The sequence below is a fragment of the Acipenser ruthenus genome, chromosome 11 (genome assembly GCF_902713425.1).
Source record: "Acipenser ruthenus chromosome 11, fAciRut3.2 maternal haplotype, whole genome shotgun sequence".
NCBI classification, from domain to species: domain Eukaryota; kingdom Metazoa; phylum Chordata; class Actinopteri; order Acipenseriformes; family Acipenseridae; genus Acipenser; species Acipenser ruthenus.
Window position 1 is genome coordinate 23,338,454 of NC_081199.1, and position 19,874 is coordinate 23,358,327.

General features: G+C 37.6%; 1 protein-coding gene across 6 annotated transcripts in view; it reads left to right on the top strand.

Moving 5' to 3' along the window:
• Positions 1 to 19,874, top strand: part of LOC117426356 (tensin-1-like) — a 309,710-nt gene that overhangs the window by 107,202 nt on the left and 182,634 nt on the right. The window contains exon 1 of one of the 6 annotated variants that reach the window (XM_059033475.1): positions 2,175 to 2,356. The exons of 4 other annotated variants lie outside the window; for them this stretch is intronic. Coding sequence is in view for 1 of the 2 variants with exons in the window: in XM_059033474.1 (XP_058889457.1) it covers positions 18,925 to 18,945 (21 nt within the window). In the remaining variant the exon portion in view is untranslated. Of the gene's footprint in view, positions 1 to 2,174; positions 2,357 to 18,552; positions 18,946 to 19,874 lie in introns of those variants that run through there. One more of the 6 variants, XM_059033474.1, reaches the window with a different exon arrangement.

The following is a 19,874-nucleotide window of genomic DNA, read 5'->3' on the forward strand; positions in this document are numbered from 1 at the left end:
GCATTAAAACAAAGAAAGGTAAGTTTATGGTTATTCGTAGTATTATAGTGTTTTTTTATGTGCTTATTTTTCAGTCAGCTATACTATTTATTGTGTGGTCTGCCGAAATTTAAAAAAAAATTCAGGTGGTCCGTGAACAAAAAAGTTTGAAAACCACTGGTCTAGGTCATTATTGCTATTAAAATAACACTTTGTATCTGAGTACTTTAATGCCAAGGGAAGTGGCATGGTTGGGCAGTACTTTTTGCTCAGAAACATTTCTTTGAAAACACTGGAAAACACAAGAATCAGAGGTTTCTTCCCAAAACATTGACCCCTGGTACCCAACACAAACACACAGTCCAGTGCTGACACAGAACCCACCACAACTGGATAGAGATGGGCTGTGAAACAACATCAGACACTGACTCACTCCTAGATGACAATGGGGAGAGGAATGAGCAAATCTGAAGATAGCCTGTGTTTACCCACAAATGCAGATGTGCCCTCTGGCTGCCAACTAAGCTTCAACTATTACAAATGGCAATAAAAAATACTAGTGTTGGCAAAAATACTATATAGCAATGTAGAAATACTGAAAAGAAATGTGTAACAGATGTTTTGGGATATTTATTTTTGGTTTTAAGTTACGTACAGTACCAACCTAAGACTCTAAGAACGCCAAGCTATGGTTTGCAAGTGGTTCACAAACCAAGTTGAAATCTGCCAGACAACTTTCATGTGCTACACTCCACAGCTTGTGAACGCGTGGGGGGAAATCACGGACATCAGGGACACCAAATCATCACATGGCATCAATCAAGAATTAGTCTGAGAAGGGACTGAGACAGAATACATCTGCAGGGAAGAAGGCCTCCATGTGGGGGAAACTGTAGCTCACATGTGCCCTGACAGGATATCCTTGTCTGGTGAACCCCAGTTTTACTTAGAACATGTTATAAGAGGATTGCTGCTATTGGAGACAAGTACTGCACTGCTGCTAATGTGCTTAAATGATTGCCATAAAAGGTTTGATATAAATGTCGCTTGTATTATATTAAGAATGAGTGATACAGTTTTTAAAGTTACAAATGAAGTATCTGCACCAGAGCATACACCAGTATACTGGATAACTATTCACTGTCATTGCGATTCCAAATCTTTTTATTCTTTGATAACGCAAGACAAACAGGTAGTTTAGATAAACAATCGTTCAAAGGTTTACAACACCATAGCAACAACAGACTGCGGCCGAGCTGAATGAAATATTTGGTTAAAGTTAGGACTTTCAAACAAGGAAAGACCAACACACTTGTCATAGAATAGCTATGAAAAGAGGAAGCATCTATGGTACTTAGAGACAACAATCTCCCTTCTACAAAAACCTTCACCTGGATTTTAGCCACTTGGAAGACTTAGCTTTTGAAACATGCAAAATAATAATACAAAAAGTAACACTAACTGACCAAAACATTTTTCATTTACAAAAAACACTAAAGTTAGAAAAAGAGGATCTGCAATTTATTGTGATATGTAGAAAAATGTACATAAGTAAAGCAAGACCCAATATTTTACCCTCCCTGTGTGCTCCTCACAATTTACTAAACAGGGATTTCCCAAACAATATGTGCTCCTCAGCAAGTGCAGATTCATTCCCCAAAACCCAACAGGGAGAAAGTCAACTGTTTAGTGGTGACTGGGTCTCTCTTTTTCCTTTCGGGAAAAAAATGTGCGACCAGCTATTTGGAGAAAACAGCTCTGGGAATCTAGTTGTAACCCTTTGCAGAAACGTGTACTTGTATGTGTCTTGTTTATTCATTTTGTGGTTAAAGGTTGACAACCACTAAAATATGACTACTCAAGTACAACATCACTACCTAGCATCAGTGAGCTAGTGTTCCTTGTCCATGTAATAATATGGTCATTGTTGTGCCAAAGAAGGAAAAGGGCTGTCAAGAAAGTCATGTTCAGATGTTGTTTCTGTGCTACATAAACCCGGCTGTTCTTAGAAAAAGAAAAGGTGAGGTACAGATGTATTCTGTGTTTTATAGTGTGTGCGTGTTGCAGTTGGATGGAGTTCGAGACTGAAAGTGCATTAATGATGTGTACATTTGAATGCTTGGAGGAAGTGTGTGTTAGCCTGTGTTCCCAGCTCACTTACAGCCTCGTTTCCTCTCCGTGAGACCAGGCTCAGCTGAGGAACGCTTTTGTCTACTCATAAAAAAGGAGCAGTAAGGCAAACTGGTTTGCCACAGTTTACCAGTTTACAGGTTTCAAGGGGCATCCTGAACTTCGCACTGCTTAGACAGACTTTTAATCTCCTACGGACTTCCCTTGCGCTTCTGTTGCCATCTGGTTTTGGAAACTGTGATTTGAGGTGGGCACTTTTTCCTTGTTTTGCTTTCCTGCAGTGATTCTGTATCCTCTTGGTAACTAGAATAACAGTAGTAACATTCTTGCAGAAACCTGGCCCCATTTACTGTACAGTGATATGGTACTACAATGTCAATACTAAAGCAATGGGTTTTACTGCACTGGGGTTTTTGTGGTGTTGCAATGGTGATAAAGCAATAGAATTAGATGTTGCTGACAAAAAGTTACTACCGTTATATTGCTCTACAAAAACCTGGTCAGACATTGAGGCGTACCAAGTTCATGAAGTAGTCTGGTAGTCGTGTATTTACTATTTTACGTTGTCTAGAACAAAGTAGTATTTAGCAGTAAGTCATCTAATACTACTGCATAAATATGCACAGTTAATTGTACTACTCCTGTAATAGAAACATGTACCAATGTAACTAACTAAAAAGCAATTTAGCAGTTTTTGGTAAGGCTGCAGAATGAGTGGTTTAAGCAATGGGCATTTGCCATTAGTGGTTGGAAGTACAGCAGGGTGTTGTGTAAAAAGACCCTGGCAAAACAAGACTTGGTGCAGTGTGATACTGTAGTACTGCATACAGTAGTTAGCTCCATGTAACCCAGTGTTGTCTGTTTGTCTCATCACAAACTACTTCATGCCATGCGTTTTGCCGAGAAAGAGTAGGTTACTTTGTTATTAAGGGTGATTTATTATGCTCATACAACTGAAAAAGTATGTATGTGGAATATGAGTGAATTGGTTTAATCATTTCATGGGGTGTAGTCTCTGAATCTCGGTTTGGCATGGAAAGCACAGTTACAGTAGGGGATTTTAATCATCTGCGTGTACATTAAAACAAAAACAGAAACATTTTGGCATCAGACTCCATCTTTGGGATTCATCTGTTTCCTTCTTAACTTCCCAAGTTAACCCTTTTGGGACCAGAGCCAGGATTGTAGCCTTTGGATTTCTACAGGCTCTCGGGATCTATGTTTTGTTGAAGGGATACTCAGTGCCAGGGTAATTTATACTCGTTTCTTTACTCTTTTTTAGTAGTACATGTATGTTGCAGTCATGCAAACAAAACAAATACGCTCTCATATTTCTGATTGGTTACAAACACATACGTTACAGCTTACACACTGAAATTGATTTATTCTTTAAAAATGATGAAAATATAACAGTATTGGGTTTATTTCATGAAAAAAGCAGCATGACTGCCTATTTTGTAGGGGATAGAGGAAAGGGGATCTATTTCACTAGGGGATAGCGCAGGTGAATTCTCTTAGATCATGCACCTATTTTTACATTGGTGGATTTACCATTGCTCTAATAAACTCAAGAAGTGATTTATCCTGACTTAATCAGATCAGATCAACCCCTAAGTCTGGGGGGTAGACACGTTTATTTGTTCTTTTTCAGTTCCTATTACAGTAATTCCATTTTCATTAGCTACATATGTCTCGCATGTGCAGGTTCAAAAGAAACACATGTTATAGTAAACACTTTAAAAGAAATATCTGGTATTACACTGTGTTAAAGTAAGTTCTGTTTCAATGCCTTTCAGGGAATCTGTTAAACTTGCCCATCCTAGGTCATTTAACCTTAGGGGTGTCTTCTAGTTTACAGCATGTTATTGTCTGAAAACATGTTTGTCAATAACGGAAGCAACTGGAAGGTGAATGCCAGGAAAGAAGCCTTAAGGGTGTGGACAGTTTTATCCAAGGAAGGCCAGCACTACATGGACTGTAAATAGAGATGTCAGATGTCAGTTTTTAATATAAAAATACAGGTTTAAAACTGCACATGTGAGACCTATATAATGAATAGAATGAATAGTTTTAATAGTGATAGCATGTTCCAAGCAGTGGTTTTACTGAGGTTTACCTGTAAGATAACTGGGAGCTGTACTGGTCAAGAAACCTCTGATGTGTGAGAATACAGTACGTGTTTGGCTTAAATAATATATATTTTTTACAAGAATTGCCATATAAAAGCAGTTGCAATTTAATTAATTTAATTATGACTAATAACTGTTGAGTTAAACCATAGTTTATTTTTATGAGTGTGTGGACCTCCCAAAGAGTTAATGTGCATGATGTGTGTTTCCAAATGGACTGACCCCTTTCTCTTGTCATCAGGTCAATAAAAAGCATATTGAATTAAGAGTCACAGGATATAACGCCTGTTAAAAATGTCCATCTTTTTTGTTTATTATGAGGAAAACAAGACGAATGTGAGATTCTGGTCTGGAGGGCAACTTTGGCAGAGTGAGGAAAGTGTGAGAGCTCTCTAGACAAAACACCACAGATTAAAAAAGATAAGCTTGGTACCAGTGTGGTATATCACAGTTCTCTTAATTAATGTATTATTTTTGTTTAGATTCACTTTGTGTATTATTTTTATTTTCAGTCGTCACATCCTTGTGCTTTTTAAAATGTGAGTCAAAATGGCTTTCAAACATGTATTTTTTCAACAGCAGGCATACCAGAAATTAACCGTTCACATGTCACCTCCAACACTCCCTCCCTAATAGATGTAACAAAAGTGGTATTTCTTATATCCACTGGGGGCAGAGTGTTGCAGGGGGGACTCTGGTGTACCAGCTGAAAAGGCCATGCAAATGTATTATAATTGTATAATTCACCATGATCTGATGTGATGAACAGTAAATGTAATATGTACTGAATCTAAACAAGAAGATATTGCAGGTTAGTAAAATAAAGTGATGTTTCATAGCAGTACCATGTTGCTCTTTAAGTTTGATTTGTATGTTGTACTTGTTGTACAGCTCATCATTGGATTAACTCAATTTAAATACATGCCCCTTTCAGAAAAGTACTACAGTATTTTGGACACGCCAGCTTGAGGTTGTTCTACAAAAAACCCCCAAAAAAACAAACAAAAAAAACCATACATAAGTGCTATTGCATAATTATATATGTTTTATTACCTCTTATTAGCATTAGCTCTATTTTCCATACCACTTACTCTCATTAGTTCTATGTCTATGTTCCACTGTGCTATAAAAAGGCATGGCTTATTCAATTTCGTAAGGTCAAACAATGATGCAGTAATCATAATTTCTGTAATTACACCAGTTTCATGTTTTCTTTTGTGACATCCATTTTCTTACTGCATGGTTAATTTAAATGCAGGGTCATTTTTAATCTAGCCTTGGAACATGGAAAATCCAGCCCTACAATACTGTTTGTGTTTTTTCAGGATTCACAGTTTATTTTTTTCTGAAATACTGTACAGTACTGCGCAATATCTTCCTGTTACAGCAGTCTCCGGCTAAGAGAACACCTCTCTGGAAGCAAGCAAAGTGTTCTCTTAGCCGAAGTGTTCTTTAAGACGGAGTTGACCACCAGGAACAATATGAATCCATAAATAAATACATATTTATTACTTGACATGACGCACGCACATATACATATGAAATGAACACAATAAATAAGACAAAAGCAATAGGCAGGTGTATGTTAATAAACTATAATAATAAAGTAACAGGCAAACTAATGTTCATAAACTAAACGTAAAAATTATTTTACAAAATGGTGAAGCAACTCACCAAAACAGAAAACACCAAATTGCTGTGCGACCTGTGTCTGATTCAAGTTTTTTCAGGATCTCGAACAATTTCCAACTTTTTGTAGCAAGAGAAATAGCAGTGAGGTGCACTCGTGGAAATCAGAATACAAAACGAGGCAATGATATGATGGCGGTCCTGGAAAGATTGAATAAACCAGTGGATCTCGGGACAAATCAGAACAAAGCATATAAGCATGCAACAGTTTTTGTTTTGGCTGATGGGAAGAGCCTTCTGTGTCGTCCAGTAATAAAGATTAAAATATCCCAACAGTTTATGCATATGAGACTAACAAAATGCTTGTGCGAACGTACATTTTAATTTAGGCACATGTATGCGACTAGCAATTCCTAAAGGTTGACTATAAACAATAAACATGATTTATTTTTTCAGCTGAAAAGTATAAAACAAAACAAAACAAAAAAAACTCACAGTCGGATCTAAACTTATAGCTCAATCATAATGTACTCTGTGAATGTAGTTTATTGGTGTCCACTGCCCACTGTTAATCACACATTAAAAACTACAAATCTCATACCCCATCAATTTCACTGATTTATTAGTGCGATGGCTACTCGTTTCCAGACAGTTTGTCAAACCAAGATGAGGAAAATAACAAATTCATATAAGTAGTCATCTTTACAAGAAATGAGCAATGCAGGTACAGTGCCTTGCGAAAGTATTCGGCCCCCTTGAACTTTGCGACCTTTTGCCACATTTCAGGCTTCAAACATAAAGATATGAAACTGTAATTTTTTGTGAAGAATCAACAACAAGTGGGACACAATCATGAAGTGGAACGAAATTTATTGGATATTTCAAACTTTTTTAACAAATAAAAAACTGAAAAATTGGGCGTGCAAAATTATTCAGCCCCCTTAAGTTAATACTTTGTAGCGCCACCTTTTGCTGCGATTACAGCTGTAAGTCGCTTGGGGTATGTCTCTATCAGTTTTGCACATCGAGAGACTGAAATTTTTGCCCATTCCTCCTTGCAAAACAGCTCGAGCTCAGTGAGGTTGGATGGAGAGCATTTGTGAACAGCAGTTTTCAGTTCTTTCCACAGATTCTCGATTGGATTCAGGTCTGGACTTTGACTTGGCCATTCTAACACCTGGATATGTTTATTTGTGAACCATTCCATTGTAGATTTTGCTTTATGTTTTGGATCATTGTCTTGTTGGAAGACAAATCTCCGTCCCAGTCTCAGGTCTTTTGCAGACTCCATCAGGTTTTCTTCCAGAATGGTCCTGTATTTGGCTCCATCCATCTTCCCATCAATTTTAACCATCTTCCCTGTCCCTGCTGAAGAAAAGCAGGCCCAAACCATGATGCTGCCACCACCACGTTTGACAGTGGGGATGGTGTGTTCAGGGTGATGAGCTGTGTTGCTTTTACGCCAAACATAACGTTTTGCATTGTTGCCAAAAAGTTCGATTTTGGTTTCATCTGACCAGAGCACCTTCTTCCACATGTTTGGTGTGTCTCCCAGGTGGCTTGTGGCAAACTGTAAACGACACTTTTTATGGATATCTTTAAGAAATGGCTTTCTTCTTGCCACTCTTCCATAAAGGCCAGATTTGTGCAGTATACGACTGATTGTTGTCCTATGGACAGAGTCTCCCACCTCAGCTGTAGATCTCTGCAGTTCATCCAGAGTGATCATGGGCCTCTTGGCTGCATCTCTGATCAGTCTTCTCCTTGTATGAGCTGAAAGTTTAGAGGGACGGCCAGGTCTTGGTAGATTTGCAGTGGTCTGATACTCCTTCCATTTCAATATTATCGCTTGCACAGTGCTCCTTGGGATGTTTAAAGCTTGGGAAATCTTTTTGTATCCAAATCCGGCTTTAAACTTCTCCACAACAGTATCTCGGACCTGCCTGGTGTGTTCCTTGTTCTTCATGATGCTCTCTGCGCTTTAAACGGACCTCTGAGACTATCACAGTGCAGGTGCATTTATACGGAGACTTGATTACACACAGGTGGATTCTATTTATCATCATTAGTCATTTAGGTCAACATTGGATCATTCAGAGATCCTCACTGAACTTCTGGAGAGAGTTTGCTGCACTGAAAGTAAAGGGGCTGAATAATTTTGCACGCCCAATTTTTCAGTTTTTTATTTGTTAAAAAAGTTTGAAATATCCAATAAATTTCGTTCCACTTCATGATTGTGTCCCACTTGTTGTTGATTCTTCACAAAAAATTACAGTTTCATATCTTTATGTTTGAAGCCTGAAATGTGGCAAAAGGTCGCAAAGTTCAAGGGGGCCGAATACTTTCGCAAGGCACTGTATGTCAGAAGATGAAAGCGAACAGGGAACTTCAAGTTAGTTGCAGCGTGTTCACAGTTGTAAAATACAAGTTCAAACAACAGTGGCTAAAAGATTTCCCCTGGCTTAAGTTTGACAATGTTAAAAAAAAATCCATGTTTTGTATGTTTTTTATCAGGATGCAGGGGAACTGATGGCAGGCAAGACTGCATTTTTAACAGGGAGCCAGAAGTTCAAACATGAAAATATATTAAACACAGTGCTTCAAAATGGCACGCAATGTGCGGAGAGGCAGACCATCCCTCTAACATAAACAAGCAAGTAGCGCATTCTGAGGAACATGCTACCAGGCAGTAAAAAAAAAAAAAAAAGTTGTCCCTTTTTAATTTTGTTGATGCAAAAGTATTGAACTGCACAAGTGTAAGAAGGGAAGAAAAAAAAAAGATCTGTAGATATTCAATAATACATTTGAGCAAAAATTGTATTATTATTATCGTTATATTTTTTTGTGTGTATGTGTGGCCCTAAATTTTTCAGTGCCAGTCTATTTTTTATTTTTATTTAAACTTAGGCGCACATGTGCCTAAAAAGTTAGCGTAGAGCGTTTGTTGCGTTTTTGTTGTTGTGGTTGTTTTGTTTTGTTTTATTATTGCTATTACGTATTGGACACTATTGTATTAAATCCCGCTAATAATTGTTGGTCATAGCTTACTGGTGGATCGCGGAGCCCGTTGAGATCCACCAAAATGGATTGCGGTGTTTGGTGTATTGGCCACCACTGGAATAAACCAATCAGTGTGCCTCAAGACACTCTTGCAATGACAAGTCGCATTTGAAAAGATTATCAGGTTACAAAGCAGTACTGTACAGTTGTGAACAAATCACTAGCAGTGCCAAAAGGTGTTCTTTTAAGTGAAGTTCCTGTTCCTTTAGCCGGAGCATTTACAATGGGAAAAATCAGTTTCACCAGAAGGGTGTTCTCTTAGGTGAAGTGTTCTCTTAGGAGGTGTTCCTATACGCAGAGACTACTGTACTTTATTATCTCCTGTGCTGTATCACCAGGTTAAAACTATAATCTGGTGTTTCCTATACAATGTTATAAGCATTACTATAACATTTGGGGGAGAAAAGGTAATACCCTTTTACTTCTGTGAAAATATGAAGGGTTTCAAGGGTGGGGGCAACTGCAAGAAACCGGACAGTCAACCAACTGCACAACATAATAAACTGTTGAAGAGTAGTGTAAGAATTAATTTATTGTGTAGAACATGGTTCTCGTATTAGTCTATGGCTCTTTGATAATTTAAAATGGTAGAAACACAAATATTTTTTACATTTCCTTTTTAATGATGTCTGCAATTATTCAAAGTGGTTCTGGGCTGTGTCGCACCAACATTGAGCTATCACGATTGTTCTCTATATCAGTCTTTACCAAACACTGAGCTTGCTTTGACATTACCAAGCTGCCAGCACTAAACAGACTTCCTCACGCTCTCTACATATGAGTAGGTGGTGCTAACAGAATTCAAAGGTCACATTTGAACTCTGCTGGCAGTTAGAATTATCCAGGCGAGCTCTTAGCAAGCCCAGGTGCAGTTTAAGGCAGACTTAGAAAAAAAAAAAAACACAGTAGTGGAATAACAGAACCACAAAAGATTGCAAACAAGAAAAAAAAGCTAAAACATTGATTTAAAGTAAGATTTGAATCTACTTATTCTTTAACATTTCCCTGCATGAAAATATTAAATGGAAGAGCAATGTTTTAGCTGTTGGCAGGACCCTGTTAACTTACCTTGGCAGCGTTGTGACTGACCCCCCCCCCCCCCCAGTTTATATGCCATAATTCCCTGTGCATGTTCTTCTTGGCTGATAAAATATATTAATATATGTTTTCTTTAAAAAATATATGAAGAAAACGAAATCATTTATCAGTAATAGCAAGTAGCTCATTTGCATATATAGGCGAAAAGGATGCTGGGACTGCAGGGTTATGGGGAAAATGTCTATTGCTTGTTAAATTGCTGTTTATTATTGTGTTATTGTTTATTGTTGTCGTTATATCGAGTGTTTTATTAGGAAGTGTTATTGAGTGTTCCTGGATTTATGTGATGTCACCGTCAGCAGTGGTAGGGTCTGCAGGAGTGGGGGAGGGGCTCGCTCCTGGAATTACTAGAGCCAGAGTGGATGTTTCAATTTGATGAGCTTTTATTTAAGCGGTTAAGTATATTTATATATATATATATATATATATATATACACACACACACACAATATGTCTGCATATATTTAACAATATATTACAACATATTATTAGTATATATATATATATATATATATATATATATATATATATATATATATATATATATATATATTGTCTCATATCTACCAATATATTTTTTCCAAACTAAAATATATGAAAACAGTAATAATTTGTATATGGTGAAATATATTAAATATATTACAACACATACATTATAAAATATGATACTATATTGAGGTTAATATATTATAAAATATATTTCATTTTCATAAAAGAGTAGCCTATCGCTAAGAAACAAGGGCTCTTTCAACAAGTGTGGCCTAGATATTTCAGCTGTGAACTGTAAATACAGTACACGTGCCCTTTGTGATTAGAACTAGCTTGAGGGTTTGGAACTGGAAGGAAATATGGACATGAAAAGATAAAGTCTGGAAGGCAGTGTTCTTTGTTTAATTGAGTTGAGGACTGGGATGCAAAAGTTCCTGCTCCTAAATCCTGGCCTAGCTGCTTATCAATTGGGGGAAAGAGGAGGTCACTTTATTTCCAAGGCATTGTGCATCTTTAGCCTAGCAGGGGTTACTCTTCCAGAGTATTTTAAACATGCAGGGAGGAATGTAAACACAGGGAAGTAGGAACATGCCTGTTAACAATTAGCCCCAGCAGAGAAGTAGAGGCTATCAGTGGTGATTAAAGGCAGACTGAATAAAAACAGACTGCTTAATCAGGACAAGGGCAGGCCAACAAAGAATTACATTCACATTACAAGCCGTCCACTTCCAAGCTGCACTAAGCACAAGGTGGGAAATGGAACTGCTAGAGAGCAGACAAAAAGAAAACAGCAACCAAAGAAAAACAAAAAGAGCTTGTTTCTAGGAAAAAAACAGATAGTCTTTCACTCACAGTATAAAAGACCCTTTAGAATATGTGTAGGTATTTTTTAAAAGGCTTTTTTTTCAGGGCTTGTTTTTAAGGACTCAACCATAAGGTATAAAAAACTGATTCAGGTCTGCATGCCACATTTTTAAAATACTGATTATGAATAAAAATGCAGATCACAAATGGTTTAAAATAAAACCTTATTGTCACACAAAGAGAACACCAACATCTAAATTATAGTGACTAATGGTGACTCTTTTTTTTATTTTTATTGTCCATAATACAATCTACAATGTCCCCAAAGCAAGCAGGCATGACATCCCATAACCTGAGACGCTACTGGTATATGTTCCACAGTCTCTTAGCAACCACAGCATGGCAAATGCCTTTCACACATGGACGAGGCAAACGGTTACTTTAAAACTCTATGAAGCTCAAATCTACTCTAGCTGTGATAGACTTTTAAATTTGTAGTAAAATCACCCTCTGTATATCCCATTGTGAAAATCAACTATTTTAGCAATATACTCCAAATTGCCTACACTGTTGCAAAACAGGTTGGATTATGCAATCAGTTTATTGGAATTATGGTACTGAAATAAATACACAATTTACTTGATGTCATTGGTGGTACCTTGTACCTTTATACTGTAATGTCTGTGGTTTATGTACATTAAAACCATCCTTTAGAAATCCTTTTTTTAATTATAAAAAAACAAACATTCAGGAATGGCCTAGTCTACTAGCCAACTGTTTGATAATCCCTAGTATTATTGAAGTTGAAACTCTTTTTTATTATACTGATCTGTGATGACTTTGCTGTTGATACTAACATGGTCATCAGTTATCACAGTTATTCATTGCCAAAGTATGCATGCTACAGTACATAGCACCATAGCAAATCATGGTCAACAACGATACCGTGATTTATTGAAATGTCTGTGCGTATTATGTATTATGTGTATTACTACCTTTTAACAGCTGTTAATCATGGAAGAAAGTGTTTACTCTTGTATATATAATAACATTGACATGTTAGAGCAGTAAACCCAATATAAAACCACTGGTGTGTTTGTTTGAACATTTCACAGTACCACTAAACACGAGTAACAATTTAAATAAAATTCAAATAACAAAAAGAAAAGAACAGAATCGGAACATGTGGTAACAACTAGCTACCATCTTTATCAAGTTGCAATATCTATAGAGTCACTTGGAGACTTAACAGAAATGGTGGAGAAAAGTTTGAACATTGAAATAGCCAAAGTTGCCACATGACAGGTTCTCTACACTATCACTATAAACTCCCACTGTGGCCCATAGGGGGATATGTGCCTGACACCCACCTGCACTGTATAAAGTAACACATGGAAATAACAGACCTGCTTCGATGACCCTGCCAAGAATGGATGCTGTAATTTGGATTGAAATTGACGGGGAAACAGAGGCCCCTATTGGCCACAGTGCAAGTTGTGACAATGTGGAGATAACCAGGTAGTACTTACACAGCTGTTAAAAAAGTATACAGCATACCAGCTAAATAGTTGAAACTAGAGAAAGACACCACACTTCAGTAGTTTTCTGCTCATTAAACCTGGGCAGGCAAAGTGGGTGCAGACATTTTCACTGTCATCTGGAATACGGTAGTGGAGTGCTGGGAGGGAAGTTGATGGTAACCTTAGAAATAAGGGCAGACATTGCTAGCTAACATTTGTAATTCAGAAGAACTACTATAAAGTCACTACTGTATATAGATAAGTATGCAACATGCTGTTCCTCATACGTTTGTGTGAGTTTAGCTTGTGTCTGTGTCCAAAGATAGGCCTGATAGGCCTCCTGCCCAGTACAAAGCTTGGAGGTAGGTTGAGTCCAGTTAGCAGAGGGTGCTTCTGGGAATGTGAGTGGGCGCTGCATGTCCAAGCAAGGTGCTGTCGCTCTCCCTGCCAAGAATCATGTGAATCTCTTTTAAATGCTCAAAGAAGTAATGTCTGGAATGAGGTTCAGGAATTACTCAGAATGTTTACTGTTTTTTTTTTTTTGATACACGACAGGGGGTGTTTGTCAAATGTGTGTGTGTGTGTGTTTGTGTGTGTATGTGTGTGAAAGAGACTTGTAAATAAGCAACTTACACGCACACACATACCAAAAATGATTTAAAAACAAATAGAAGATAAGCTGACCCGCTCCCAACCTAATGTCCCAGTTGTACTGGAATGTTAATAGATGTTTTTGAGAACCTTTCCTGACACAAATTAATTGTGTGTTTGTGCATAGAGAGCAGTTAAAGGTAAAATGACTGGGCCCACTCCTCTGTTCTTCCAGTAGCCTGAAGTGAACAAAGGCACACGACTAGAACATGTACTACAGGAGGTACTGTATCTGTTCTACCTAATGAGAAAAGGCGGGCCTATGTTAAGTGAATTTCCTTTCTTTGTTTTTATTTTTTGTTACCATCCCGTAGATGTTTACAATCCTTGAGAGTTGTTTTACTGTAATTACTCAAATATTGTGTGTTTTTATTTTTACCTTGTGATGTCTGTATTAAAGTGCTTTGACTATGAACTCAGGAGATGTTCTTCAGTTCTAGTTGCCTGCCACATATGGTATGTCATCTATGTCTTTATATGAGCAATCTGCAACATCTAATACACAGTTGTGTATTGCCAGGAATACAAAAGGAAACTTGATCCAAAGTAGTTCTAATACTGTTGTTCTTCACTATATGGTGCTTTGGTGGAGCTAGTCTGGTCTATATAGGTCCATTGCAGGCAACAGAAGAACTTCCCTTTAGGCAGCTGGAATAGAGAGAAACCATCAGTCTGAGTGGCTCTTAGTACAATTACTGTGTGTTGTTTTTTTAATGTGTCTGTATAAATTTGCGTTTGACCTAATTAATGAGATGCCTGCCATAGATATATGTAATATAGGTTAAATAAATCTTTATTTCAGTAAGAGCCAGCACCATCAATTGATTCAGTACTTTGGACCAAGTGTCTTTTTATTTAGCTGGCTACCCTTATAAAAGTTTCCCATAGTAAAATACATGATTTTAATCAATGCAAGAACAGCTAAAGATGCGACCTGGTTGCTATTGGCATGATTGAAGGCGGCCTGTCTGTGAGAGAAGTTGCCTGGAGAATGAGATGTTCTGCTTCAACAATCAGCAGACTAGTCCAGAGGAACCAGGAAACCGGCTCTGTGATGAAGGGCCACCACACCGACCCAGGACCGTCACATCTGACTGATCCATCCGTAATCGTTTTTCAGCCTGCAGTGGCTACAGCATGAGAAATTCCAGGACGAAATAACCTGCGCATCAGCGGATTGACTGTAGCTCGCCGTCTGCATGAAAATGATTTGCATGCTCTGAGGCCGTTCAGGGATAACATGTTGACAGCTGAGAGTCGAAATCACCATCTTCTGTGGGCAAGAGAACATCTGAGGTGGTGGCAGAGAGAGTGATGGAGTGTTTTATTCACCGATGAATGATGTTTTGCCTTTGACAGACCTGATGGAAGACAACGTGTGTGGAGATGTCATGGTGAGCGTTATGCTGTTACGTTGTTCAAGCCAACCGATGGGGCGGTGGAATGTGATGATATGGGGAGGAATCTCCTTTAACACAAGAACTCATTTGGTGCAGATTGAGGGCACCCTTACTGCTCAGCGATACATTGACAAAGTCCTTGAGGCAACTGTTTTTCCGCTCCTGCAAGCCAATATGGAAGTGTCGATTTTCCAGCAGAACAACAGAAGTCCACACAGTGCTAGGATTACAATTGCACGACTTCAAGAGAACAATGTTGCGTTGGCCAGCTTTTTCTCCTGACTTGTCCAATAGGACATCTGTGGGACCAAATCGCAAGTACCATCCACAGGAGACCACTGCGACCAGCCAACCTTCGCCAGCTGGCTGCAGCTGCACAGGAAGAGTGGCGGAACATCCCACAGCAGTCTATCAGGAAGCTGATCAGGTCTATGGGTCACTGCTGCCAGGATTGTATTAGTGCTCAGGGAAGTCATACCGATACTAACTTTGTAATGTTTTCATTTTGACAGTGTGTCATGTTTCATGCTGAAAACTTATCATGAGTCTTTGATCTGTAATTTTGTTCACATTTTCTGTGATTTTGTTTGATATATATGTTTAAAATATTTGATTAAATCCATTAGACCTGAGTGTTGTGTTTCTTTTGTGCATCAGTATAGATCACTTTGAGTACTAAGGTCACAAACAATTGCATTTAGATCCAAAGTTTAGATCAAAATGTTCGAATTCAGTAGGATGAGATACTCTAATAGAATTTCAAGGCACAGATTCTAAAAGCTTAGTTCTGCAATTCCTTGCTGTTTGTCCATATACTACCTGAGTATACAAGAAGATAACAGTCTTCTAACTGGATAAATTCAAGTCAAGATTTTTATGTCAGCGTTAGAGATGATTGTCTCCAAGTACATTTGATGCACTCTCTAGATGAATAGCACACCACATATGTATGTGCTGGGAATGGGACGTTTGTTAATCCAAAATGGGATGACATGATTGTTGGATTTGGAATCCCACTGTAACTGAATGGATTTGTTTCCATGTGTCATTTAATATGTCTTTATAGTGCTTAACCATCAGTTACCATGTGTGTAGCCTTCTGTGCATTTTACTTTAGCAAACTTGGTTGAGCCCACTTTGTTTATGTTATCCTAAGGCAGTTTCTGTTATCAACACCTCCACTTCGTAACTCTGTAAACTGTGCTACTTTCAGCCATAGGAGGTTACAGACCTTCTCATTGTAAGAAACACCTACAGAGCTGGTGTCAATATGGGCTTCTAAAATAATCATCTTAAGTATGTAAAAACTATTTTTAAACCTGTATGGGGCACTACATCTTTTACTGGCACGAACAACCATTTTGTGTGGTACCTTAAATTAATAATTGTTGTTGTTGTAAAATTGTATAATTCCTTTTATGGACTCTGTACTGGTGAATAGTGTGCTACTTTTGGTATGTTTTTGGTTTGTGTAAGTGCCTATACACTGTACAGTTTTTTTTTTTAAAAAAGGTTTAAATGTATTTAAGATTGTTGTTACCATACACATCCCTACTGAAAATATCAGTTCTAAGTGTGTTATTACTGAAAATATTTCAAAGGGAATAGAAAAAAAAGCGTTACTTCCATACAGTTACAGCGTCAAGAATTAGGGCAGTAAGTAGGTTTTTTTTTTGTTCATTAGTGGGGCTTGTGAAGCAAGAGTCCCCACTTTAAATCTTCGACATACTTATTATTATTATTATTATTATTATTATTATTATTATTATTATTATTATTCTTCTTTGGCACGCTACTCCTCTTACACCGTTTAAGCTACAAATGCCGTTCAAACTTTAAAATGTGTAGACCGTCTGGAATAGTGTGCTTGTATCCAACTTTTTGATATCTTTTATACTTTTTAAACTATTAAGCTTTTTGTCCTTTTTTTGTCCATCTTCATTCACTTTAATGGGACTTTTTTCAACATTCTAAAGCTCCCATTGTTTAAAAACTCCCAGACTTCCAGCATTCTATTTACTGTAAACTATGTAACTTTTGACACAAATCAGCTACTTTGACCACTTTCCCAACAAGTAAGACAAAAAGGTTAGAGCATCTTGGAATAACTTTTACCAATCAAGAAGTACAGCTGTTTAGTAACTGCATCAACTAAATTTTCTCTAACCTTTTGTAAACAACTGAAATTTTGACCACTTTCCCAACAAGCTAGACAAAAAGTAGAGGGTATGACATCTTCCTCTACTTCTCAGCTTTTCAAATATGAAATCAAAACAGGAATGGCATCTACCAATCAAGAGGTACAGCTGTTTTTAGTACCGCATCAACTTCTTTCAGTAGGCTACTTCCCAAATTTCAAATTCTAGCACATTCTAAGCATGAGACAATTAGTAAACAATGTGACTTTTGACACAAATCAGCTACTTTGACCACTTTCCCAATGAAGCAAGCCCCACAACTTTACTTGTAAAGTTACCATCTAGTTATTTTAGTTATTTATTTTACAAGTCTTATTAAAATGTGGTGCTCACAAGTTGACCAAACTACTAATATCTGTATATCTGTTTGATATATAATGAATTAGTTGAAAAAGCTTTAAGTCAATTTAAATACAGTATATTTTCAACATCTGCAGTGTATAATGTGTTGGAAAAGAGGACTCCATGAAATCATGCTGGGCCAGACATGTGCCAGGCAGCTTTGTTGCTCAAGCAATCACTTCCCTGCAATCAGCTTTGAGGAGTTTTTTCAGAAGCTCTTTTGCTGGAATAGATAGTAATCATGGGACATTATCTAAGCAAAAATAATAATAAAAAAGCACACAGAACACACATAATAGGATAGTAAACAAGTGATCACACATTCTAACATGTTTGTAACATGATTATACAAATACATGGCTCAATATAATAACTTATTTAATAATTAGATGGGGGGACTGAATGCATTTTAGATCCTGTTTAAAATATAAGTGGTCTGGACACAACGCTTAATACATATTTTGTTCCTATACAGTTGTTGAACAAATACAATGTAATAAAACAGTCATCTTCTTAGTTCTTATCGAGTTGTGCCGTTCTGCTATAGTTTTCCATGGTTTAGGCTTTGACCTTGTTGACTAGTTTGTATATAATTCCCAAAGGAGATTTTTGCTATTTGAAACCTTATGTCATTTTAGCGGAAACACTGATAATGTCAACATAGCCTTATGCAAACCAAACATATGTTACAAAATAGTTTTAAAACTATGGGGCAGTACTGCATAAGTCAAACAAACTCTACAAAGGTTCCCATGGAAGAGGAGTTTCAATGTGTGAACATAAAGCCTAGTTTTGAGCTTGTCAACTCATGTTTAACCTGTAAAATGAGAACTTGATAACAACGAGAGAGAGAGAGAGAGAGAGAGAGAGGAGAGAGAGAGAGAGAGAGAGAGAGAGAGGAGAGAGAGAGGAGAGAGAGAGGAGAGAGAGAGAGAGAGAGAGAGAGGAGAGAGAGAGAGATGAGAGAGAGAAGAGAGAGAGAGAGAGAGAGAGAGAGAGGAGAGAGAGAGAGAGAGAGAGAGAGAGAGAGAGAGAGAGAGAGAGAGACGATGAGAGAGAGAGAGAGATCCAGCCCCTGTAGTTTTTGAATTTCAGCACTACATACTCTTGGCTGTTTTTCCGCACACACGCACACACAACACACAGAGTGAGGTGGTTTAGCAGCCACATTGCCCAGGTTTTTACTGTCGTGTGCACCTATGCTTTTGGGTGCTATGATTGGAACTGGACTCACATCTGCTCCTGGCCATATATAGTATCTTCTCCAGATTGAAGAAAAAAAAAGCACAGAAACTATTTGTCTGGAGTGCAGTCAGAGGCACACGCACACACCTCTCTGCCTGTGTTTAGAGAGAGTGTTCCTGAACCTCGGATTATTTTTTTTAAGGAGGAAGGGTTTCCAGGTGATTTTCTCCTCCACTGTCCTGAAGTGATTTGCAAGCACAGTGGGTGCATGCAGAGAGCCACATGCAATGGTCTTGCTGGGAAGTAGATAATGGCAACTGCAGTTTATCAGGTAAGGGGGTGACCCAGGTTTCTGGCACAATTCTAGGACAGGTTTTTACTGCAGCTATCCTGTGGCAAAGTCTCCGGTATAAGGTATGCTAGGAATGTTATTTTTTTTAATTTTTTTTACCAGTGACTGACAAACATCAGCATGCTTAGATATGGTTATTCTATTCTGTTTCAATGTTGGAAGCTTCTGTATTCACTCATATAGAACATGCAGTAGCCTTTTATTGGACTAGTAGGGATTAAGAAGACATTTCACACCTGATAAAGTCAAGTCCAATAAAAGCTATTTAGGCACCCTTGTATGTACACTTTGATTTCAAGATTCATTTGTAATATCTTCCTAGGATTATAGGTTTGTTCTTTTTTCAGTTTTATGTTTTTACTGACTATGGTTGTGCAGAGACCTTGACTGTGCTTAAATACTGCTGTTTCTCAATTAACTAAGTCAGCTTTTTTGTGACAATTAATTGATAATAATAGCTTAATTAATCATTTTTTTTTTATCAGTGCACATTTATGTGCTCCCCTTATAACATTTGTAATTATTTTTGTTTTCAAATATGATTTCAATGGAATCTGAATTACCTGCAGCACAATTGTGGGTAATTGCAATGGCAAGCATAATACACTAAACCCACCTTCTAAGATTGTGAGACGGCAGTTTATTTTCCTACCAGGTGTCAGTTATTGCCGACTGAGACTGTGGCATTGGCAAATTTCTACGATAAGCTGATAACTGGACTGGAACTCCAGCTGCTGAATATGGTGTTTGTTTTACATAAAATCTCTCATAAAAAATCTACTTTGTGGCAGTACTTGGATCCAATGTTTAAATCAGTTGAATAGACCCCAATATAAATTAAACATTTACTTTTACTGCAGTACAGTTCTTTCTTTCTTTTTTTTATTTGCCTTTTTCTCAGTTTTTCT